General features: G+C 39.5%; 2 protein-coding genes across 2 annotated transcripts; one reads left to right on the forward strand and one right to left on the reverse strand.

Moving 5' to 3' along the window:
- The first annotated feature begins 14,368 nt into the window (after positions 1–14,368).
- Positions 14,369–18,306, forward strand: LOC144556856 (neutral/alkaline invertase 1, mitochondrial-like). Its single transcript, XM_078305336.1, has 7 exons — positions 14,369–15,090; positions 15,184–15,349; positions 15,956–16,167; positions 16,285–16,558; positions 16,815–17,034; positions 17,179–17,227; positions 17,444–18,306. Exons 1-7 carry the CDS (start codon positions 14,554–14,556, stop codon positions 17,777–17,779), a joined length of 1,794 nt encoding a protein of 597 aa, XP_078161462.1. The 5' UTR covers positions 14,369–14,553; the 3' UTR covers positions 17,780–18,306.
- A 1,153-nt stretch (positions 18,307–19,459) lies between these two features.
- GA2OX6 (gibberellin 2-oxidase 6) lies at positions 19,460–23,352 on the reverse strand. The gene is made up of 3 exons (XM_078315736.1): positions 22,939–23,352; positions 20,112–20,493; positions 19,460–19,814 (listed from the first exon to the last, which is right to left on the reverse strand). Exons 1-3 carry the CDS (start codon positions 23,319–23,321, stop codon positions 19,545–19,547), a joined length of 1,035 nt encoding a protein of 344 aa, XP_078171862.1. The 5' UTR covers positions 23,322–23,352; the 3' UTR covers positions 19,460–19,544.
- Between the last annotated feature and the right edge of the window lie 1,448 nt (positions 23,353–24,800).

The raw sequence follows: 24,800 nt of genomic DNA on the forward strand, positions 1-24,800 counted from the left end.
CGACACTCCTCCAGACGACACTGTCCCTGTGCAGACCACTCTCAATACAACTCAAGTCACATCAGACGCGACCCATATTGAAGAGAAGATGTCTGTACACCGAGAGGACAGGCGTGAGCGAGAGGAGGATAGAGACAGAGAAGCAGAGCTAACCGATCATTCTGACCACGAGATGGATGACTTCATGCCCCGAACCTTGCGAGAGTTCAACGTACCGAGGGCTGGAGATGTGAGAGGTGCGATCCGACTGCCACACATTCCAGGACAACAACCCAACTTCAATCCGGGGGTTGTCAACATGGTGCAGCAGAACACCTTTCATGGACTCGACCACGAGGACCCGCATTCGCATCTCCAAACTTTCCTCGAGTGCATCACGACCATCAAAACCAACGGTGAGAACGCTGATTACACCAAGCTTGCTCTATTTCCTTTCACTCTTAGGGACAAAGCAAAGAAATGGTTAGGATCTTTACCTAGGGACTCGGTTTTGACCTGGAGGGAATTGTCCAAATTGTTTCTGACCAGATTTTTCCCTCATAAACTAACTGCCAAGGTAAGACATGACCTGACCAGCTTTAGTCAAATCTTTGATGAACCCCTGAATGAGGCATGGGAAAGGTTTAGAGAACTGCAGTACTCTTGTCCACATCATGGTATACCCGATTGGCTCTTGATCCAAACGTTTTACGACGGCTTAAACGAGAGCACTCGTGCTTACGTCGACGCTGTTGCGGGAGGCGCACTGATGTCAAGGGAGCCTTTAGAGGCTATGAACTTGATAGACAACATGGCGCAGAACCAGCAGTGGTCTGGCCGCGACAACTCACGACGACGAGGAGGCCAAGGAGGTAGCCAAGGAGGTGGCAAGTACGAGGTAGATCACATCACGGCTCTCACCGCCAAGATGGACGCCATGCAGAGAGCGATGGACAAGCTCAGCGTCAAAGCAGTCGAACAGCAACCTCAAGCCTGCGTCATATGCGGAGACGAGAGGCACGTTTACGAGCAGTGCCCGTTGACGCAGCAAGACGACGAAAGCGAGCAAGTCAACTCTCTCAACAGCGAACCTTCTTTCTTCCCGAGACCTCCTTTCAGCCGGTCTTATTCTAAAGATCCGGTTGAGCAGCAGCATTGGAGGTCGAACCAGAACAACCCTGCACCGTTCAACAACTCTTCTTCCAGACCGCCCTTCAACAACAACAACTTTCAGAGACCATCCTTCAACAACAACACATGGAACAATCGAGCGAACAACAACTGGAACAACCCCCCTCCCAACAACAATAACTGGGGCAACCCATCTTCGAGCAACAGCAACAACAACGGCAACAGGAACTTCTACCAGAACGCTTCCTTTCCCAATCAAGGCAACCGAGCAGCTCCATCTGATCTCCCAAAGTCACATGCGCCTACCGGAGTGAATGATTTCACCTATGAGCAGGGCAAGATGAATCAAATGATGTGGGAGCAGATGCAAAGCATGACGACTCAGATGGCTGCCCAAAGCAAGTTGTTGGAGCAGCTGAGCCAGATGGTCACCTCCAGCCAACCTCAACCTGGGAAGCTTCCAGCTCAACCAGAACCCAACCCAAGAGGAGAGGTTAAGGCGATTACTCTGAGAAGTGGGACCCACTATGATGAACCACCAATGCCGAGTGACATCACAGCTGATCCGGCACCTGACGCGACCCTGACCCCTGTGCAGATTCCAGCAAGCGAGGTAAATCCAGTACGTGCTGACCCCATTCCACCTCAAGCGGGTACGGATAGTACCAGCTCAGCAAGACCTGTACAACCTTCATTTGAAGCGTCAGGGAGTCAACAGAAGAAAGAAAACGAGAAACCACCCCCATACCGGCCACCCATTCCTTTCCCCCAGAGATTAGCCGAGACCAGATTGAACGCACAATTCGCGAAATTCATTGAGGTGATCAAAAGACTGCATATCACAATCCCGTTCACCGATGCCTTGACTCAAATGCCTACTTATGTCAAGTTCTTGAAGGACATTCTATCCAACAAGCGCAGCTTGGGGGGGCATGAGACTGTGAAACTAACGGAGCAGTGCAGCGCCATTCTGAACAGCGAGCTACCACCCAAACTGGGAGACCCTGGTAAATTCTCAATTCCTTGCAAAATTGGGAAAGCTACCATCAAGCGAGCCCTGTGTGACCTAGGGGCCAGCGTGAGTCTCATGCCACGCACCATCTTTGAGCGCATGGGAGTAGGCGAGCTCAAACCCACGCGCATGACTCTACAGCTTGCTGATTCTTCTGTCAGGGTACCACTCGGCATAGTGGAGGATGTGCCAGTTCTAGTTGGAAAATTCTATGTCCCTACTGATTTTGTGGTGATGGAGATGGAGGAGGACAAAGAAATTCCCATCATTCTAGGACGGCCATTCTTGAAGACGACTCGAACACTCATTGATGTGGAGAACTGAACTCTGACTCTGCGGATTGGAGATGAGAAAGTGGAGTTTAATCTCAACCGAGTTATGAAGTGCCCCTCTGAAACAGAAACATGCTGCTGGCTTGTTGTGGTCGATCAATTGGCCAAAGAACAATCTCGAAGGCAATACAGACCGGATGAATCCCACGCGGGTCGCATGCCACAGCTCGAAGGCTTGGAAAACAGAGAACGAGGATCTGATAAAGCTGACGCGAGGTCTTCACGCGACCCGAGTGAACCTGACACGGACCGCGTCAAGGTTCACATGGAGCCGCTGACCCCCGAACTCAAACCTCTTCCAGCTAACCTCATGTATGTGTCCTCAGACCCAAATACCTCTTGTCCTGTGATTTTCAATGCAGACCTCGACCCTGCTCGCATCCTCAGATTATTGGAGGATTTGAAAGCTCAGCAAACGGTGATTGAGGACTTGATCGAGAAGGTGATAGGCGCTCATCCAGCCACATGCAGGCTCAGGACTTTATCAGCAAACCAGCACACGGTCTGTACACCTCTGAAGTGGGAGCTCCGCCCAGAACCGCCTGATCCCGCCCGATTTAAAGCATAACAGAGAGATGGTCGAGCTCAAGACCTAAAACAAGCGCTCCTTGGGAGGCAGCCCAAGCCTATTTTTGTATCTTAGGAACAATTAGAAATGTGGCATTCATGTTTTCTTTTTTTTCTGCATCATAAGTGAGATTGAGAAGTCTTCAAGAGCCAAAAGAACAGCAACCTTCCCTGATACAGCTAGGCCGCACTGACTTGGTACGGCTAGACCGCACCAGGTTGGTACGGCCAGGCCGTATCTAGGGCTGGCACGGCTCATGAAAGGCCGGTACGGCCCGTACCATGTTGGTACGGCCAGGCCGTACCTAGGGCTGGGCGACGCAGAAGGGCATTCAATGCCGCACTTCTCTTCTTAAACCCCTCCCCTCCCCGCACCCCTTCCCTTGCCGTACCTCTCCCTCTCTCTCTCTCTCTCTCAATCTCTCTCTCTCTCTCTTTCTTCCTCCCTACCGTACCTCCTTCTCCTTTCTGCCGCGCACCACCGCCCTCCCTGCCGCCTCCGTTTCTCACGTACGGCCCCGCACCACGTACAGCCCGTACCAGCGTAGGCCGCACCCCTTCCTCTTCGGGTAAGTTCTCTTCAACCCCCTCTTTCATTTCCATTTTTGGTAATTTCATTTTCATTTTCATTGTTTTCCTCCTTCCATTAGAGGTTCTGCCAATTTTCTGCAAACCCTAACCCTGGTACGGCCTACCCGTACCAGGCTGTACGGCCTGTACCAGCACCAGCACAGGTACCAGACCTTGTACCAGGGCTTACTTGTTTCATTTGAAATGACCAATTTCTGTGTTATGTACATGGTTTGAGGATTATAAGCACTAACTTTACCAATCTGGTGTTGGTACCTGTTTGTACGGCCTGTGCCAAAGTCCGGTACGACCTGTACCAAGTTCTGTACGGCCTACCCGTACCACTTTGTGCGGCCTGGCCGTACCTGATTACGTCCGGCCTACCCGTACCAGACTTGTACACCCCACCCGTACCAGTCCAGTCAGGCCTCCATCTGCTTAGGTCTTGTGTGAGACGTACATGTCCGACCCGTACACAGAACGTCAACGCAAATACGCTCAACAAGAACGTCAAGAGAGTCTTCGCGAGATGCGTCGGCAACTCTCGCACACCCCCACTCCTTCCGGGTCTGATTCTGAGTCCTCCGTCCCCTCCGCTTCTGGCCCCACGTCATCTCGTCTCTCCGGCCGGAGTAGCTCCAGGAGCGCATCGCAGTCTCGGGATGGAGGAGAGTCCTCGTCTAGGAGTGCCTCTCAGGCCGGTTCTGGAGGTGGGCACGAGAGCCCATCCTACCAGCCTTCTGGTACACCCTCCAGTGACCACGCCTCCGACTCCTACGGCACTGATGAGGGTCTCTCTGACTCCACCCAGCGCGCAGCGCAGTTCCACCAGACCCTCCGTCAGAGAAAATTCGCCAACACTCGGATCGTAGACTTCTCGGCCCTCCAGGCTCTGGGACTTGACCAGGAGTTCCTACGTCTCACTGGTCGGATTGGGATATCCCCTTTCTTCTGGAGCATCGCCTAGAGAGGATACTCGGGTCTCACCCTTGAGTTCCTCTCCTCTCTGGAGCTTCGATATAACAAGAAGGATATTCCTTATATCAAGTTCCGCCTTCGTCAGGGGGTTCACCGTGTTTGGCTCTCCCAGTTGCGCGAGTGGTTTGGTTTCGCACCAAACCCGACGACGGACTCCCTCTCATTCGCTGACGATCTGGATCGCAACCACTTCTGGGAGTTGATCTCTGGCAAGAAAGCGGGCTCTGCATTCAACCCGGAGTTCAAGCAGCTGAATGTCCCACATCCCGTCCTCCGCTGTATACTGCGGATCCTCGGCGGCACCTTCTTTGCACGTGGCGAGACGATGACCCGTGCTAATGTCGAGGATCTGCAGTTGCTGGATCATATGCTGCGCCCTGACAACGCACTCGAGCGGCCCGATCTGATGCTCGCGATGATCCACCACTGGCTCGGTCTCCAGCGCGCCACCAAGGTTGGTGGCATTGTCTCTATCTCCGCCTACGTCACGCTCATTGCTGAGCGACTGGGTGTCCAGATCATCGGAGATGAGGAGTGCAAGGGCCCCCGCCATTTCACTCTGACGGCCCTGCACAATTACAAGTTCATCCAACCAGCCGCAGCACGTGATGGACGAGGTGTTTGGGCATGGCGCCTCGGCGACCAGGCCAGCTATGTCATGCCCTTCCCGGTCACTCTCTCCTTTGACGACCGGAGCACCTGGCTGTTCACCCGTCCCCCTCGTATCCAGCAGGGCCCCGCACCACCTCCACCACCACCACCACCACCACCACCCACGGACGATGTGGAGATGCTCGACATTCCCGTTCAGGATCAGGATGAGCATATGACTCCTCACTCTCCACTCCAGATGCCTCCCTCTCCTGGTCAGGTCCCTCTCTTCTCTCCGCAGGGACCTTTCCCTTCTCCTGCTGCAGGCCTTTCCTCATTTGGTGCTGGACCTTCCACTTTCCAGCCTGGCCCATCCACTTCCACATATCAGGCTGGCCCATCCATTTCCTCAGCTGGTCCCTCTCATGAGCCTACCATGCGCGAGTTGTACGCCCTCATCTCCTCCATGCAGGCCACCCAGATCTCCATTCAGGCCTCGCAGCGGGCCATCCAGGAGACTCAGTCCGGCTTGCTCGAGTCTCAGCTCGCCATTCAGGAGACGCAGGCCGCTCAGGGGGACGCTATTTTCGATATTCGGGCCGATGTCGCTCAGCAGGCCCTGAGTATTCAGCGTATGGAGCGACAGATGACTGACTGGCGTTTCTTCATGGACCACGGTCACTGGCCTGACCCACCACCACCCTAGACTTCTCAGGTTCGTTTTCCTTTACCCGAGCTGTTACATTTTCTTTATCTTTATGTCTTGAAGCATTGAGGACAATGCTCAGGACAAGCTTGGGGGGGGAGACATTTGCATGTAGGTCATGTTTACTTTATCGTTATTTTTACTTGTATTTTTTTCGTATTTTCTTGCATTATTAGGAGAAAATTTGCGTGAACTGTTAGAATTTAGAGTAACTTTGAAACATTTCTGGTTGTAATTAGGATAGCCCTGAATGAATTGGAACTAACCCATGATTGGTTATTGAACTGCTTACGTTGAGATGTTTTTAATGATTGAAAAAGATGAAAAATTTAGAATTGCATCGAGCAAAATTATTTGAATAAACTGAAAATATGTTTTTAGGAATTGAGATGTTCAATTGAGAAATTTTGGAATATCCGTTGGTATGAATGAATACCAATGGATGTGTGTATTCATGGTATTTGCTTGTCTAAAAAAAAAAAAAAAAAAAAAAGATGGAGAAAATAAGAGTACTGGCAATAAGTCCTATTGGGCGCCTTTGAGCTCGTCTCGCAAAATAAAATTTTTTTTAATTAACAAAAAAAAAAAAAAATAAATAATAATAATTTTTGCATATACCAACACACATCGTTCGCAATTTTCTTGCCTGAGTTTGTTTCAAGCTTGGGGGAAGTTGAAAATCAATATGAATAAAAGCATAGGCTCGGTAAAAGAATAAAATTGTTTCGATCAAACCTAATTATGTAGTCTTTACAATCATTAAAAGCATCTCAAAATATGAAGTCCAATTGACCAATTGGTGGAGTGAATTAAGGTTTATAAAGAAATGTCCAAGTTACAACTGAAATGATTCTAGAAATTCTTAACCATAGCAGATTCACGTAAGTTTTTACAATTAGATTTGTAATAGCATTTAGGTTTAGTAGTCTAGCCTCAAACCCAAGTTTGAATCTGTTTGCTTGAGGGCAAGCAAAGGTTTAGCTTGGGGGAATTTGATACCTCGCATATTTAGCCTATATTTGACTTGATTTCATACCAAATTCATGTTCCAAATTGTCAAAACCATGTGCATTTCATTGATATATTCTTAGAATTTGGTACTGCTGAGAGTTTGTTTGTTTTCTGCAGGATTGGAGCAAAATACACGAAGAAACGGCGTTTTTGGACACCTTGGTACGGCCCTTACCAAACTTGGTACGGCCTGTACCAAACTTAGCCGTTTCAGCCTTCTTCCCACCTTGTACGGCCTGGCCGTACCAAATTGGTACGGGCCGTACATAGGTGCCGCCTGACAGAATTCAAATCTTGGCAGAGGCTATATATAGCGGGGGATCTCTCCATTTTCGAAAAGGGGACTTCATTCCAGATTGAGAGCTCAGTGAAAGAGAGAAAGAGAGCAAAGGAGCAAGAAGAGAAGATCAAGGAAGAGGAAGAGGCGAGAATCGACGGATCTACACCTTCTCCATTCCCGATCTTCAATCTAGTTCTTTCATGACTTTCTCTATCTCTTTTCTTGTATATCTGGACAGATCCATGACTTGTGAGTAGTAGACTTTCGTTTCTAGGGTTTGTAGATGGATTTTCTTGATTTGTGTTGCTTTTCTTGATTTGGATCTTGTATGAACTCTTGTGATTGAATTGATTGTGAATTTGCTTGTCTTGATTGCTTTGTGTTTCTGTGATTGCATGTGGTGTGCCTATAGTGGTAGATCAACCCTAACAAGGTCATGTGACCATTGCCTTCTCTCAACCAAACCAATCCCTTTAGGTAGACTTGATCGAATTGAAGCCGAAAGGTTGAATTCTCCTCTAATCGACAGATTAGAGGTTACCTTAGATCTCCAATCAATCAACTAGAGGATCTGGACCAAAACACGAGAGTTGAGGTTTAGAAACCCTAGAAGGTAAAGAATTGAATCCAAAACTTAGATCTTGAACCAACACACGAGAGTTGAGGTTTAGGAACCTTAGGTATGGTCAATTGAACCTTTATCAAGAGTTTAATACGAGGTACCAGCAAGAAATGCATCAACTCGAACTTGTAAGCTCTGTTCTGGTAAACCAGTACGGCCCTTACAAGAGTGGTGCGGCCTACCCGTACCAAGCCCCATACGGCTTGGTCATACCAGGTTGGTGCGGTCTGGCCGTACCAACTTGGTAAGGGCCGTACCACTAGAGGCAAATCAGAGATGAAGTCTGAAACCCTTGAAACACCTTTTATCCCAAATCAAAACACAGTTTATACCTTTTCTTGCACATTTACTATTCTATATCATTGTGTGATTGCTTGAGTTGATTCCTTAGGAAAATTAAACACCAAAACCCCTTTTTCTCACTTCTAGTCTTTAGCTAAGCTAAGTAAAATTCTAGATAAAGAAACCGTCCCTGTGGATCGATACCCGATTATACTCCTCGATAGGGTTGTGCACTTGCAACCCTAATCGGAAGGTGTAACCGCGGTTTAAAAGGTACGCTCCCAAGCGTACCGAAACTTGCGTTGCGCTTTCACGCGAACAAACAGTACCTGTGAACAAGTAAAGTATGTAAACCAATATGTATTGGCAAGCAAACAACATAAACAAAGCATTGAAAATTCTCTGATTAATATTAATACATGTGAATTGTTTCAGGTTCTAAGACATGCCTAACACCAAGACCAATACTTGTGAACAAGTGATAAGCCGAAATTGTATCTATTGAAACCTAGGGTTTGTTATGTAAATTAAGCCAAGTTTTGTTGAAATTAGGTTTGATTAGGTTAGAAATGCCCAAAAGTTCAAGTTACTGCCCTAGTTATGTTTATTTTGCAGGTAATCAAGTGTTTGGAGCTTAAAGGAGCAAAACGGGTGATTTGTAGCAAGTCAGCACGAAGTTTGGAGCAGCTTTCACTTTCATTGCGGCCTGCAACAAAACAGACAGATCCCTCTTCATTTCCTGCACTTTCATTGCGGCCCAAAATGAGTTTACAGTTTTCTGCGCAACAAATTCTTAACTGCCTCCACTCATTGCGGCCCGCAATAAGGCGGTTCAGAGCCCGAATTTACTATTTTTAGAGATTTATTTCTAGGTTTCACTAGGGGGTATAAAAAGGAGACCTGTAGAATAGATTAAGGACGTTTTTTAGGGAGAGAATTTCTGATTTTGAACAAGGAAAAACAAGGAAAAACAAGGAAGAGAGAAGAAGGGAGAAGAGAACATGTGTTTACAAACACATTTTAAAGCATATAAACCTGTGTTTACAAACACATTTTAAAATTTTTTCTTCAAACACATTTTAAAGCATATAAACTTGTGTTTACAAACATTGAAAAATATTCATTTAATAGATTAATTGTTCAAAATAAAGACTATTTTTTTAGTTATTAAATATCAAAAGCTGTTAATTTGCATAATTAAAATTAGAACAAATCCCCCACCGTGTCCCCGAGCTAACTGGGTTTAAATTGTACTTTAAAGTACGTTCAAGTACTTATAACTAGTTTAACTAGTTAAAGTACTTAAGTAGTTAATTAATTATTACAGGACTGTTAACAAGCTGGGGGACTAGCTCGGGAATTAGTGATTACAACTCCTCCTAACAGACTGTCCACAAAATTAAAACGTAGAACAAAACCGTGCAAAGCTAACATTTAAAACAATCAACGTAAAACAACAATTCGTTAATTAATGGCAAACTAACAAATTTTTATTATTAGCGAACGGTTAAACCCAGTTAAACCAGTTCGGGAACAAGCTCGGATTTGACGGCTCGGGTACCAGAACATTTCTCTAAAAAAAATTCAACTAAAACATCCTAGTTTTACTATACACAATATGTCATAAATGCATTTCACTGATGAGATCTTCTAAATTAGAGACGTCGTCCCTCCTGCAAGCGGTTGTTGTTAACGAAAATTACAAAATGCTTGCTAAAACTCATCTGACTTAATTTAAGAAGTAGGATCAAAATTGTACTGCTTCACATATATAATATATTGTTATTATATTTTTGTGACTATTTTTTGGTAGGGACAATTTTATGTATACTCTTCAAAAGCTTTAAAATTATATATTTCTCTCTCTAAAATTTATAATATTGTATTTACTGTTTTACATTTCAGAAATTTACAAATTTACTCATTTTATTATTTTTTTATATTAAAACTCACTTTAAATTAAAAAAAAAACTTTTTTTATCCTTTATTATTAAAAACCAAAGGTTTAAACGCGTCATAAAGGACTGGTTAAAAAAACAGCGCTATGCTCAAATAGCGTGAAATAGTGCGCTATAGCGCTATCATGGTCTGAAAACGCTGTAGCGTGCTATTTAGAACCTTGTTAAAAACAAATGCGTACCATGTGTATAAAAAATGTCAATCTTCTAATTAGTCGGTTTTCAAGAGAAACAACATATTTCTTTTGACGCTTACAAAAGCATATATCATAATGTTGTTGTGTATGTATAAAAAAAAATGACTTGGTTTGTCCTCCAAACCGACTAATTAGGAGACTAATTTTTTTGTTAAACAACCTACATATTTTTTTAATAAGGAATAAAATGGGTACTTATTAAATTTAAAATTAGTTTTAATACACAAGACAATAAAAGGGTAAATTTGTGACTTTTTTGAGATTTAGAAGGGTAAATATGATATTATAAATTTTAGAGGGGGAATACGTCAAAATTCCGCTTTTGGTACGAAGACGAGATAGTCCAATGTGCAACACACACACCCACCAAATTTGAATATAGAATTGTTGTTGGATGTATCCATTTCTGTATGTGACAAATTAAATGTGAAAAATTCGTTTCTAAAAAAACAAATGTGAAAAATTGATTAATTAGCTGTGCGGACATGTATGTGGTGAGTATTGAAATTGTACCTTGGGCCCTTGGCCACATGAGAAGAGAATTCCACGGAGGGAAAAGCGGGACCAGCAACAGGTGGGGGCCCAGACCACGTCATCCATCGTGGAGAGACCACATAATCTTTTCTCCGACACGTTGGCTTTGGAATTAGTGGACCCCACGTCAAGAGAAAAGCTCCTAATTAATTCTCAGTTTGAGGTTTTTGTGGTTGGCTTTGGGTTTTGATTTTTGCACACCATCCAGACAGAGGCGGGATCAAAATCCGAATTCACATCCTCTCAGGTTACCGGACTGAGTACAATTGAATCGAATGATTCAAAATTGCTCTTTTTTAACTTGACACGAATCTTAAAGCACAAATAATACTGTCTCTTAGTCATTTCAAAAAAGAACGGGATAAAATTAAATCTGAAGCGTCCTTTTCAGTTGTGTTTAGTCAGGTACCTGGGGCTGGGAGGATAAGGATCCTCAAAATCTAAGGACTGAGGATTAATTGGGACTTGGAATGCATTGTGGATAAAATGAACACGCAGTGTGGGTGACTTCGACTAGGCGAAAATTAATTGATTTAGTCTCCGTCGCTGTCTCTGGCAAGAAGGCATGTTATAATACTTATCATTATTGAGTTCATACAATGATAAGTGTTTGTACCTATGTATACTATATTAGTTGTATGTTCATCCTAATTTTTTATATGATTGCATAAACTTGTTACTTGACCCACCGACATAATTTTTTATATGATTGCTTTGCTTATCCAGTTATCCCGGAAATTAATCATGCATCGTCTTACATTATACATACCAATGCTGTGCTGCATGTATTTGACAAATGTCAGGCAGAGATAAAAATCGGTTATTTCAGTTTTCAAAGCAAATTGGTTTGTGTGTGCAGCTTGATTGAATCGATGGGCGTTCTTCAATTTGGTCCTGTTGATCAAGGAAATGCTACTAATGAATTAAATTAATTAAGGCATTAAATGATTTCATAAATAAACCAAGACGCACAATTTAACATGTCTATTATCATTAATTCTTTTGTATAATTAATACTTCTTCTTTTTTAATAGTTGGCGGCAAGTTGCCGTCAACAAATTTTATAAATAAAAAAGTTACATTTACATAAAAATTGTCTAAAGTAATTTAATAAAATATTTACACCGCATATGAATTAAACAATTTGCCTCTCCCTAATGACCTGTCATCCAAAGTTAAATTTTCAGTGCTGTTTGCGAAACTAGCACATGCTCCACTCTCGTAATTCCTAAGAATACTCTTCTATTTCTTTTCCTCCATAGTCCCCACACCTCTGCTGCCCAAATGGTGCTCCATCTTTCAGTGTATAATTTATACTTATACTTCAACTTTCGGTGTTAACAAATATTACTACATGTATTAATTAATACTTTAATATTTGGGATTGATAGTGTCAATTTCAAATTTATTAATTCTTCTTAATTATAACTAAAATTCAAACTATTTGGACTTAATAACGGAGGCCCTAGGTGTTTATGATCGGAACGGATATTTTTTCATGTGATATCAGTTTTATATATGTTCATTTTTCTGGCTAATAAACTTTATAACATCAGTGTCATTTCAACCTATATAACACCAACTCTAAAACCTATCAAATCGACTTCAAACGATGAATCCAAACCGTTCAACTGATCAACTTCATTAGTTATGCGTTTACATGCAAAATTTATAACTTTTTGAATTTATTTAGTATTAAGTCAAGTGGTCAAATGTGTGAGTTTTAAAGTTAATTTTAATACATTAATTTTTCAATATTTTTACCGCTTTATTTGGTACTAAAATAACTCGAAAATATAAAAAAAATTGTATGTAAACGCATTACTCATAATGTAAATCGGTTTGAATGGTTTGAATTAGTCGTTCAAAGTCGATTTGATAAATTTTAGAGTTGGTGTTATATAGAGTGAAATAACACTGATTGTTAGACGAGGGAGGTGTGAGCCAAACTCTTGCAATTCATATCTATTTACATAACTAATATTACAATGCATAAATATTTTTACTAATATTGCAATACATAACTATTTATTTACTAATACTGCAATGCACAAGTTATTTATTTTGACAATTTAAAAAAAGGGTTAAATTTTAATCATCACACATGCATAATTATATATGTAAAATATGATAGGATTTAAGAGTAGATTTAGGGTGTTCTTAAGTTCACCAAACCTCTTTGTGAACTCAACTTCAAAATATATCGAATTGACTTTAAATGATGAAATTCGAACCGTTGAAACTATTCTACCTGACAAGTGATGCGTCTACATGTAAAAAATTATTATTATTTTTTTTATAGAGTCAAATGGTCAAAAAATATTCAAAAAATGAATGCATTCAAATTAATTTATAAAATTTATAATTTTGATCACTTGACTTTATATTAAATTAATTAAAAAATTTAAAATTTTCGCATATAGACTCATCACTCATAAAATAGAAGACTTTCAACGGTTCAGATTCTTCATTTGAAACCAATTCAATAGATTTTAAAATTGAGTTTACAAAGGAGCTTGATAAACTTAAAAACACCCTGGTTCCATTCTAGAATTTAATACATATCTTACAGTATATCGAATAACTTACAATTTCAACAATTTGAAAATTAATGATATTCACCATCAAATAATATTCAAATTACATGAAATTTGATTGTTAGACTATTACATATCTTTACTCCAGTAACATGTTATAGATTTATTTTTTAAATTTTTTTTCACGAAATATAACCAAAAAAAAATATCAGTGATCCTTTCTCATATATTGTGTGTCAAACCACCGTACATACAAGGTCAAAAAAGATTTTTACGTAAGGTGACGTGTCATGAAGAGGTTGGTTGCTGAATACACAAAGCATCCAATAAGAAAAATCGCATGCTGGGGACGCGGTGGGCAACTCACAATCATGACTTAACGCTTTTCGTAAAAGAAAAAGCTGGAAAAGGTCATAAAAATCTTCGCCATGTCACCACCAGACAAACCCTTATCCACATGACTATGGTTAGTCTCAATTCTCAACCATCAGATTCTATCTGAACGGAAGAAACCGTATAGCTTAATATATCGCGGTATTTTCGGTAAATTAAACGCGATATCTTATCCGTATCAGACACCAGAATGCCGTCAGATATTAAATAATCGGATACGATTAGAACATGCAACATATCGCGATAATATCGGGACATGCCATGACAGCGCTAGGTTACAGGGTCGGTGCTTTTCACGTGATCATTTGCAGAGCTAGATATTTAAAATGACTAATTTACCCCAACTTCGGGATTGTTTTTTCCAAAGACAACCACAATTTCTCATGTAATTCACGCCCATCGCCAGACCCATTTTGGTCAGAAAAAGAGCTGTATTTACTATTCAACCGTTAGTTTTTTCAAACCAACGAAATTTTAATTTATGCGGCCACCCGCCGTCTGTCACTTTCCTCTTCTTTTCCTAAGCTCAAAGTTTCTGAATCTATCATCTTATGAGATTTATACCTCGGGTCATTTAACAATAACATACTAATTCGCTATACCAATTTCTACAAAGTATGTTCACCTAAGTTGTACTTTCCTTGTTCGATATTTTTCTATAAAATGCATCATAACCAATCCAACCTCCCAAGCGTGTTATCAACTCCATCTTTACCAATTAACGAGTACCAACTGCGAAGCAACCTTCTTCGAAACTCACCTAACAAAATTTACTTTCTCCTCCTTTCCCACTTTCCCAATTAGGATTATTACAGAGAAATCCTTGCCTTTTGCTCCATTTCTGTACTTGAATCCCTCAAACGGCACTCAGCCATGGTGATTACATTTACATCCTCCATCAGACCGTGTTGTTCTCACCTCCTCCTCTCGCAAATCTTCCCAAAATACCCCTACCATTTCTCTAAATCTCGAAAACACCCAAACCGGTACGAGGTGGTAGCACAGGCTGCATCCACTGCCCAGCCACTCCATCCGACCTTCGATCCGGTTCCGAGCACCGGCATACCAACCCCAATACTATTACATGAATTGAAGCCCCTAGAGATCTCACCGCTTTTACCTTTCCCTGAGAAATCCAGAACTGTGGATCCGGTGCGCCATGAGCCAACTCGGCGCACCGAGACAGTGGCTGAGAGAGAAGCCTGGAAATTGTTGAACCGAGCGGTGGTCAACTACTGTGGGAAGCCAGTGGGGACAGTTGCAGCAGCTGATGTGGGTGCATTTAAGGGAGATCTATTGAATTATGATCAGGTTTTCATTAGGGATTTTATGCCTTCAGCTCTTGCCTTTTTGTTGAAAGGGGATACAGAGATTGTGCGAAATTTCTTGCTTCACACCCTTCAATTGCAGGTGACTGTTGTAAACACTCGATTTATGGGCCCTATAAAATGTAACTATACTATTAGCAATACCAGTATATAATTGTTAAATTTTTTTAATCAGAGCTGGGAAAAGACAGTGGATTGCCACAGCCCGGGTCAAGGGCTCATGCCTGCCAGCTTTAAGGTTCGTACTGCACCAATTGATGGAAATACTAGTGGGGAAGAAGAGGTTCTAGACCCTGATTTTGGCGAGTCAGCTATTGGTCGCGTTGCACCTGTTGATTCTGGTACTTATATATATCACATATCTGAATCTTTTAGCTACCAATTTGTGTTCCTTACCAGTAAAAGACTTGAGTGGTACTGGTACTGGTAAGTTATGAGACACTTGGCTCTAAAAGCTTGGGTCAACACATCATCATATCATGTCAATAAATCTAAAGGCCTCGATCAATACATCGTCAATTTCATGTCAATCACCTCTTGCTTTTTCTGTAAAACTGAAAGTAAAACTTTTCGGGGGCGTAGATGCAAAAACAGAGGTTCAAGGGTACTATGCCTCAGTATAATATTAATCCAGCAAAGCAGTAACAAAGACAAAATAAAACCATCCAAATGCTCAGATTTCTTTTCCAAACCCAGAAAATTGCAGAAACACCTCTCAAGCAATTGTTTCATCTTGCAAAGATTTTAAATATATACCCCTTGCATCCTTGCAAGATGAAATAAGTACCCCAATTCTGCACAGAAAGTTGAACAGCTTTCAGACTAAAACGCCAAACTGACCTTCTCTATTCCTAGATAGAGGAAGACTGTGGGGTCAGTTGTGCATCCTTTGTAGGGCTATATGGGTTACTTAATTTAGCTATATTTTATAATATGCAACATTTCAGGTTTATGGTGGATAATTCTCCTGAGAGCATATGGAAAGATAACAGGAGATTTTTCACTGCTAGAGAGAGTTGATGTTCAGACGGGAATTAAGTTAATTCTAAAATTGTGTCTCTCTGATGGGTTTGACATGTTTCCTACTTTGTTGGTCACTGATGGCTCATGCATGATTGACCGCCGAATGGGTATCCATGGCCATCCCCTTGAGATCCAGGTATACTATTACCTTCTTAACCGAAAATTTGTTGAGCAATTGAAGAAGAGATATGCCTCTTAAATTTTTCTTTTAGTTTTCTTAAGTTAATATGTTGTTTCATTTACTTTTGGCCAGTCACTGTTCTACTCTGCCCTGAGATGTGCTAGAGAAATGCTGGGGTTTAATGAAGGATCAGCAGACCTAATTCGTGCAATTAACATCCGATTAAGCTCTTTATCGTTCCACATCAGGGAATATTATTGGGTTGATCTCCAAAAATTAAACGAGATCTACAGGTATAAAACCGAAGAATACTCCCAAAATGCGACAAACAAGTTCAACATATACCCAGAGCAGATACCAGATTGGCTCGTTGATTGGATCCCTGATAGTGGGGGTTATCTCATAGGTAATTACACTTTCTGAAGGACATATTTGATACTTTTATTTTTTAATATCTGATCTGGCCTGATACTGAACCAGTACTGTGGAGTCATGAGCAGGTTAAAGTCACCTAGTGCTATTAGAAGCATGGTATTAAGTATAATACTATTCGATATCAGTACCATATGATTCCAACACTTGTAATGTAACGCCACTACCGTTATAGCTATATGATATGTACTATCTCTGCCTGTATCTAATGTGGGCTAAAACTGTTGCAGGGAATGTGCAACCGGCCCATATGGACTTCAGGTTCTTCTCTCTGGGCAACCTCTGGGCCATAGTTTCTTCTCTGACGACTCCAAAACAAGCCGAGGGTATTCTCTCTCTCATAGAAGAGAAATGGGATGACCTAATTGGTACCATGCCCTTGAAAATCTCATACCCAGCCTTGGAGTCTGATGAGTGGCGCATCATTACTGGTAGTGACCCCAAAAACACGTAAGCTCTCTCTCAAGTTCTTTTACTATATTGTATGTCTGTACTTGTTTCGTCTTATTTTTTTGCTCTATTCAAATATGGGGTGAAAATCTCATAATTCAGATGCATCCCTTTTGAAACTGAGGTTCTTTTCTTTTTCTGCAGCCCTTGGTCATATCACAATGGAGGATCATGGCCTACTCTCCTCTGGCAGGTAGTCTCCCCTTCTCTCTCTCTCTCTTTTTTTTTTTAAATACTTGGTAGTGGTTACCAAGTTCCCTCTCTCTTTTGTATTGTAAACGCACTAAAATTCTTATGATTTTACATTCTTGTTGATTTTCGCAAATTTGTAAACTTCGGACATCCATAACCCGATGCTGAATAAGGATACACCCTTATTGAAATATTTTGCAATTTTCTATGATTTCAGTTCACACTGGCATGCATCAAGATGGGCCGACCTGACCTGGCCCAAAGGGCCATCTCAACAGCCGAAAAGAGACTACTAGATGATAACTGGCCCGAGTACTATGACACACCTACTGGTCGGTTTGTTGGTAAGCAGTCTCGGCTATACCAGACTTGGACTATTGCTGGTTTCCTGACCTCTAAATTATTACTTGAAAAGCCTGAATTGGCATCAATTCTCACCTTTGAAGAAGATAATGAGCTTCTCGAAGGTTGTGCTTGTCGTCTCAGCCACAATGGCCGTACCAGGTGCTCTCGCCGGACTGCCAAATCACAACTTCTGGGAAAAAGTTCCTAGAGTAATTTTTATGCAAATTGGCATTTGCAACCCTTTATTTCTTGATATTCTTTGAACCTCTTTGCTACAATACCATGCTAATTGGAATGTACCAGAATATGCTTCATGAGTCTCCCCTAACTTGATCAGAAAACCCTAATACCAATAATTCTGATGCTTAGTGGTACTGACTATGATTAGCATGAACTTCAAATTCAGCACTGCAATTGTTGGCAAGAGGTTTTTTGTAATGTTCAGGAGAGAATAGGGTTGGAATTAATGAAATTTGTTGATACCTGTATATTAATAGAATAGGTCTAACAAAAGGGTTCCATTTTGGTTTATTAGTGAAAATATGGAACCATGTATAGGAAAAATTGATATCATTGTTTCAGCCATTTCTATTTGAGTGGCTTGAGCTCGTTATTTTTGTCGAGCTAGCCCTAGGTCTATTATGGTCATAGGGGATTTATTGTCGTGTAATAGACTTAAAAGATTGATGTAACTGCTAATAAATTTATGAGTTAATGAATTGAGATTCCTTTTAATAGTTTTGACTGTCTTATTTTAGTCTGTATGATGTTTACTGGTTTTTTTTTTTTTTTAAAGAAAAATGAGGATCCAAGTCCTCATTCGATATATTAGATTAATAAAAAACAAGGTTCAGGTTTTGAGATAAAACCTGGGTTATAACTCTTTTTTTTTTATGTAACTTTTTTTTAATGACTTGTTGCTTGTATTGTTTATAGTAGTGTTGCAAATAACGATATGTGGTTGTCAGACGGATATGATACCATCAAGCGATTAATCAGGAATAATCGGCCAATTAATTGAAAAAATTTGTGACAGTTTGGTTACCGCTAACGAATAATCGGCCTAAACGGACGTTTTTTACAACACTGGTTTATAGTCAACAGATTCGTGATGTACATGTTGAGGCTTGCCGGGTCTCATTTCTTTCAAGTATGCAAATAATATTCTTGACATACGACCTAAACAATGTGCTTTTCAGAGAAAGAGAAGAAATTATAATAGTAGAGAGAGATAGAGAGAGGCAGTGTTATTAAATGCGGTTTTTATGCGGTATGCGGAAGGTCACCGCATATGCAGATTTTTATGCGGATTTTAAAATGAGAATTCATATATATATAAATAAGTATCCGGTAATATGCGGTAATATGCAGTAATATACGATAATATATGGTAAAATTCAATATCATACAAACAAGTATATAGTAATATGCGGCCGCATATATTGCCTGCATATAAATTTCTATGCAGATTACAACCGAATACGCATATGTGGCCACATAAACAACATTTTACTACACTGCTCAGAGGGGTTATTAATGGGGAATCCTAATAATATACATAATTCCAAGAGCAAAATATACATAATTTCTCAAGAGCGACAATCATAGTACTACAGAATTTCATAACCTCTAAAACTAGGACACGTATCCTCTGCATTAACGTACCGTTTGAGTTAATTTCTGAACCGTACGATCAGAATTCGGGCCAATCCGGCCCAAGCCTATAACGCACGGGGCCCTTTAATATTAGTACAGATCTCAATCGGACGGTCCACATTTTAACTCAAAATTTGAGTTAATGCAGAAGATATGAATTCTAAAACTAGTTCTCTAACGCTCAACAGCCCAAAAGTTGTGGGGGACACAAGCAAGCCCAATCCCCTCAACATCTAACCCAACTAAAAAAACATGAAAAAAAAAAATAAAAAAAATATACAAATTAAGGTCTGGTAAATGGAACAAAGTTTGTATTTTTAGTCCAATGCCTTGATTTCCAGGGGCTCATCAGCTCGAAACAGATCGAGTCGATTATGACTTAGCCGGAGCTGGTACATGGTTTTCTTGTATTCGGACCAAGTGAACGGGTTGTACTTGCGAGGATTTGCCGGAGAAACCGTATCAGGCAGTGGAGATATTAAGGAGTGCAATGGTGGTGCTCCAAAGAAGATTATTGATTGCCTTTCCTTGTAAGAATTTGCCATTGCTCTATGCCTCACACTCAATAACCTTCCATTTGTCATTGCCTAATAAAAATCAGAATTTGCAAAGCATGCATTATTATTGGTCGGCACAAAGTGTTGAAAATAAATAAAAACCATCCCAATCCAACCCAAATCTAGCGATACTGACCAGACACCATCACTTTTCATTTGTCCCAGCGCAACTATATATGCCTCCAACTACCCCAACCTGATCACTGGTCAGTGTACATATTTTCTGTTGTGAAAGGTGCTACAAATAAGTGATTTCTGTATACATTAATTAGGCCTACATTTATTTTCTTAATATTTGAAATTAAGATCTCAAATAATTATCATTACCTGTAATAAATCCCCAACGTTGATGAAAAATGCGTCCGGATCGGGTGCAACCGGAGCCCAGACGTGGTCGCCACCTGGACCCAATGTCAGTACCTGTAAACCCTCGACGTCATTTGATCGGAGAACGCTGATAATTTGTGGGTCAGAATGTTCTCCGAACCCGATCCGTGCACCGTCACATTTGTTGCCATTCTTAGTAACATTATTGTTGTTCTTATTCCAAGGGGGATAGTGGTTTATTCTCAAAAGAGAATCACTTTCAAGATCTCTTAAGAGTGTACTAAAGGCTGTAATGTCTCTCAACTTTAGCCCTTCAGCTAACATGTCAAGTAACTCACAGGAAAGATGTCTCACTGCTGCCACATATTCATTCACCACATAACTGCCATAAAATTAAAATAATATATTTAATTAAGTTAAGTATAACAAGCAGTACGTATTTCACATGTAAAAAGCAAGAAACAAGGAGAGAAAGATTTGGATTTGATTGGATTGGATAGATCGGCTTTTTACTGATGAATTGAAAGACCATTCACTGATGACTGATCACCTGCCATGAAATCAAGTCTGTATCTGTACCTCAATCCAACATTTATTTTACCATAAATAGCTCGATAGTTAGATACTACAAATGTACATTTCTTCTGCGATTCATAATTCATGCCTTTCTCTGTGTTCCTCCACGTGGCTCAAGAGATGAGAGATGAGAGATGGACATGCAAATGCAGGCTTTATTTACATCATGTCACACTTTTAAGTACTTTCTTGGGTCCTACAGTACTACTATTACTAGATATTTATTTTTTTGGTTTCAAGAAACAAACTAAGAATTGGCATCCTTATATAGTTACTTACATTACATACATGCACTGTACTCAACTTTTTTATTGAATTCCAATTAAGTACACATGAGATTTTGACAAGTAAAAAAAAAAAAACAGAACAGTATCTGTGACTGTATGTAGGGACCAAACAAGATACATTAGATCCTTGCTATCTTATTATTTTCATAGTCTTCTCTGAGTGGTCTCCTCAAGTTGAAGTTGAAGTTGAACCCTAGCTACTAGGCTACTAGTATCGATTGATTCTTTCACTAAAATATATGACTTGGAACTATTACATGCTAGACTAATTTATTAGCTAGGCACACTTCCCAAAAGGAATTAATCTCTTTCATGTGCCTTCTTAATTAACAAACTAATTTCTCTTCACAATACAACATAAAATAAGTCATCTAGTTCAAGTTTATTTAGCTTGACTTGACTCAGCACAAAGTACTTGAGCTCAAAGTACGAATTATATTTAATTTGAAGTATCTATTACTAATTATATAACATAAATTGTTCACTTTTTTTAAGATATAAATGTTTTTTTTTTTCAAATTTTATAATTATTCAACAAAATAATGTAACTAAAGATATTTTATTTAGAAACAACCACCATTAGTACAATTTTGCTTTAATTTTTAAGCATACACAATCAAAATATGAAAAATGCTAATAATTGAGAATTAATTTGAGCTTCATAACTTGATTAATTTTCAGTACAAAGTACAAACTCAACTTGACATATCAACAAATCAAAGCCAAGTGGGGGTCACATATATAGTACATACGTACTACATACCCATAAAGCACAAATGTTAGACAACATGAAAGAAATAGTGTGAAATAGCACATACCCATAAAGCACAGATGAGGGTTTCCTTATCTGGCACTGGGATGTATAAGAGAGAAAGCTATTGTCCTATTGAGATTTGAGACATGGAAAGTACTAAGTGTGAAGTGTAGTAGTACCTAGTAGGCAGGGTATAGCTATAAGGTACCATGTAGAACTTGACCAAGTTGGGGACCTAGAATTGTGTGCTAACAAACCTAGCTAGGGGTAATAGGGGTTTAATTTGAGAACTTGGTTGGTTGCCTTGTCTCTATCAATTCCTCATTTACATGACTATCATGCACCAAACTGCCGTTTGGTGTGTGCAGTGCCAGTGCTTCTGTGGAACTACAAACCTTGTCATTCTCATTCATAGTATACCAATGTTTCAAATTAAAGCTTCTTATTTTATCCATTGTTATAATTGCCATTACAAAGTAATATGTATATGTTTCTGTATACATATGGATAATGAATAACATGATGAATAGCATATTATTCCCTTAAGTTAACGACTCTTTTCACATTATTGTGAGTAATTACTAATAATGATAAAGAACTAGTATGACAAAGACATATGGTCCCTATTTGAAAGGTTATGAGTTCAAAATTCAGATGTGAAAAATTCTTTGTTGTATATATTACAAGGGTATTAAATAGTTTGGTGGCTTGACTTCCAATCTTTACTAAAAAAATTACTAATAATGATAATGAAACTTAATTAATTATGCTGCACATTAATTTTGACTATCCTTGTGAATTAGAGAAGAACATGAATTCCATAATTATAAATTTAAAATTACTCTATTTTAATTATAAGATTTTAAGTCCCATTCGATCATAACATGATTACATGAATACATTTGAAAATTAATTAAGCACGCACCAATGTGATCTAATGACCATTATTTAATTTATTTAGAGATAAGAATAGCTAGGCACACTGATCTATTTTGACTTTTAAGGAACACGGTCAACCTAGCTAGCTAGATGTAGGAAATTATATATAAATATGCTTTCACACGTTTAGGATTAGAACACATGTAATTAAAACTATGTTAATGTGTATATTAATTAATTGTAAAATATATCACACAGTGACACACCCAACACACACCTACAAATTAAGAAGGAAACAGAGAGATAGATCTAGCTAGCATCGATCACAAACCTGAAAAATGATGGTTCCTTGCTTATCACCTTCGCCTTGTGAGATATGGAGCTTGGATTTGCATGTAAGAGGAGATACTCCAATTCACCAACATCACCACTAAACCCGATATTTCTAACACCATAACCCAATGGTGTCGGCGGACCGGCCTTCTCCTTCTCTTGTGCCGGCAAAGAGAAAAACTCGAGGGCGATACTTTCCATTCTCTCTATTAATATCTTAGATACGCCGTGATTTATTACTTTGAAAAACCCGACCTCCTCGCAAGCCTCCACAATGAGTCTCGACATGTTGGTTCGGGGTTTCGAGAGATCAATGACTGGTATGCCAACAGCATGGCATGCAGTCTGGTTGCACACTGGTGAGATTGAAGGAACAACCATGGCAATGAACAATTTTGATTAATTTGTTTCAAATATGAACGATGACAGTTTGAGATGGAAGGAATATATATGGCCGGGAAGGGAGGGGAAGGTTTAAATGGTTGGTGGTATATAATTTTAAATTGGTTGTTTTTATGTTTGTAACCATGCAACCCTACATATTGTATATATATGCTTATTGTTCAAGGATATGATTTGCTCTAGTCACCCTAAAAAGTTAATATTAGCATCTATACTTCTGTTTAATAAAAAGTTTAAAACAAAAACATGTATAGTTTTTATCATGTGAAATATGAATGTGAAAAAAAAAATCGCTCCATTACCGGATACATCATGCTACGAACGTATGTCGATCACGTGACGCGCTATTGCTACCGCTATGCTACATGAGTTTTTTTTTGCAAATTATATGTGCTTCTGTACTTCTATTCCTATTTTTAATGCTACATGGTTTTCTACGATAAGTATGTTAAACCAAACTATGTGCTTCTGTTTTTATTTGTGATTTATTCTCTCATTCTATATTGAGAAATATTTAAATATAAATTCTTTCTTTTGATTGCTATTCGTATATTATTCATTTGTAAAATTATTATTGTTCGTTTCAATTGAAAGTTGATTTTGATTATTATTATAATATATAAAATGTTTAAATATGTATACTGATTTCATTTACCTTATAAAATTAATCACTCTTCGTCTATTATAATGTGTAATACTGTATGAATTATTAAATAATGTTACTTTTTAGATTTTTTTTTCTTTCTTATTTGCGTAATTGATAAAAAGTATAGACTTAAATTAGTTATCATTTAGTTGTTACCTCAATTCTCCAATATCGATTATGTTGATAATTAGTAGAAATATAGAATATAAAATTTTAAAAAGAAAAAACAGTATGTATGATAGCTTCCGCTATAGCTACGCTATTCACAATAGTTTTTTTTTTATCTCCCTGCTATGCCGCTATAATCGCTATTTAGAATCTTCGAAATAACTGATGCAATTGCTACTTTTTTTCGTGTTGAAGAAAGCCCCCAAGTGTCACAACGTACTCCAAACATCCAACTATATAGCTCTATTTTCATTATTAATTAGAGTATGTTTGGTTGGATTGAGAATAGATTATTTTTGGAGTTAGGCTATTTAAAATAGCTTATTTCGTGTTTGATTGAATTAGAATAGCTAGAATAGTAAATCTAAACCTTTTGTTTTATTTAGAATAAACTATTTTTAAGGATTTTGAGATTTGACTATTATAATAAAACAAATAACAACTATTTTTTATTTGGCTATTCTAACTATTTTCAAGAGATTATAGCGATGCTGGCAGAACTAATCAAAAAAAAAAAAAAAAAAACCACCAATGACAATGTTCCGATTCTTTAGTCAACTAAGATTTCGCTATAACAAAAGGCCCCTCTGTTTCCCCCTTTTGACTGTTTACAACACTTCTTTCTTCCTGCAGCTATTTTTTTT

This window comes from Carex rostrata, chromosome 1, assembly GCF_964058835.1.
Source record: "Carex rostrata chromosome 1, lpCarRost1.2, whole genome shotgun sequence".
Classification (NCBI taxonomy): Eukaryota; Viridiplantae; Streptophyta; class Magnoliopsida; order Poales; family Cyperaceae; genus Carex; species Carex rostrata.

Bases quoted from the DNA above. Each gene is read 5' to 3' on its own strand.
- GA2OX6 (XM_078315736.1), bottom strand. From the start codon at position 23,321: ATGGTTGTTCCTTCAATCTCACCAGTGTGCAACCAGACTGCATGCCAT. The intron at 20,494-22,938 runs GTTTGTGATCGA...ATTTTATGGCAG, and splicing joins AAGGAACCATCATTTTTCAG to TTATGTGGTGAATGAATATG. The intron at 19,815-20,111 runs GTAATGATAATT...GATTTTTATTAG, and splicing joins ACGTTGGGGATTTATTACAG to GCAATGACAAATGGAAGGTT.
- LOC144556856 (XM_078305336.1), top strand. From the start codon at position 14,554: ATGGTGATTACATTTACATCCTCCATCAGACCGTGTTGTTCTCACCTC. The intron at 15,091-15,183 runs GTGACTGTTGTA...TTTTTTAATCAG, and splicing joins TTCACACCCTTCAATTGCAG to AGCTGGGAAAAGACAGTGGA. The intron at 17,035-17,178 runs GTAAGCTCTCTC...CTTTTTCTGCAG, and splicing joins GGTAGTGACCCCAAAAACAC to CCCTTGGTCATATCACAATG.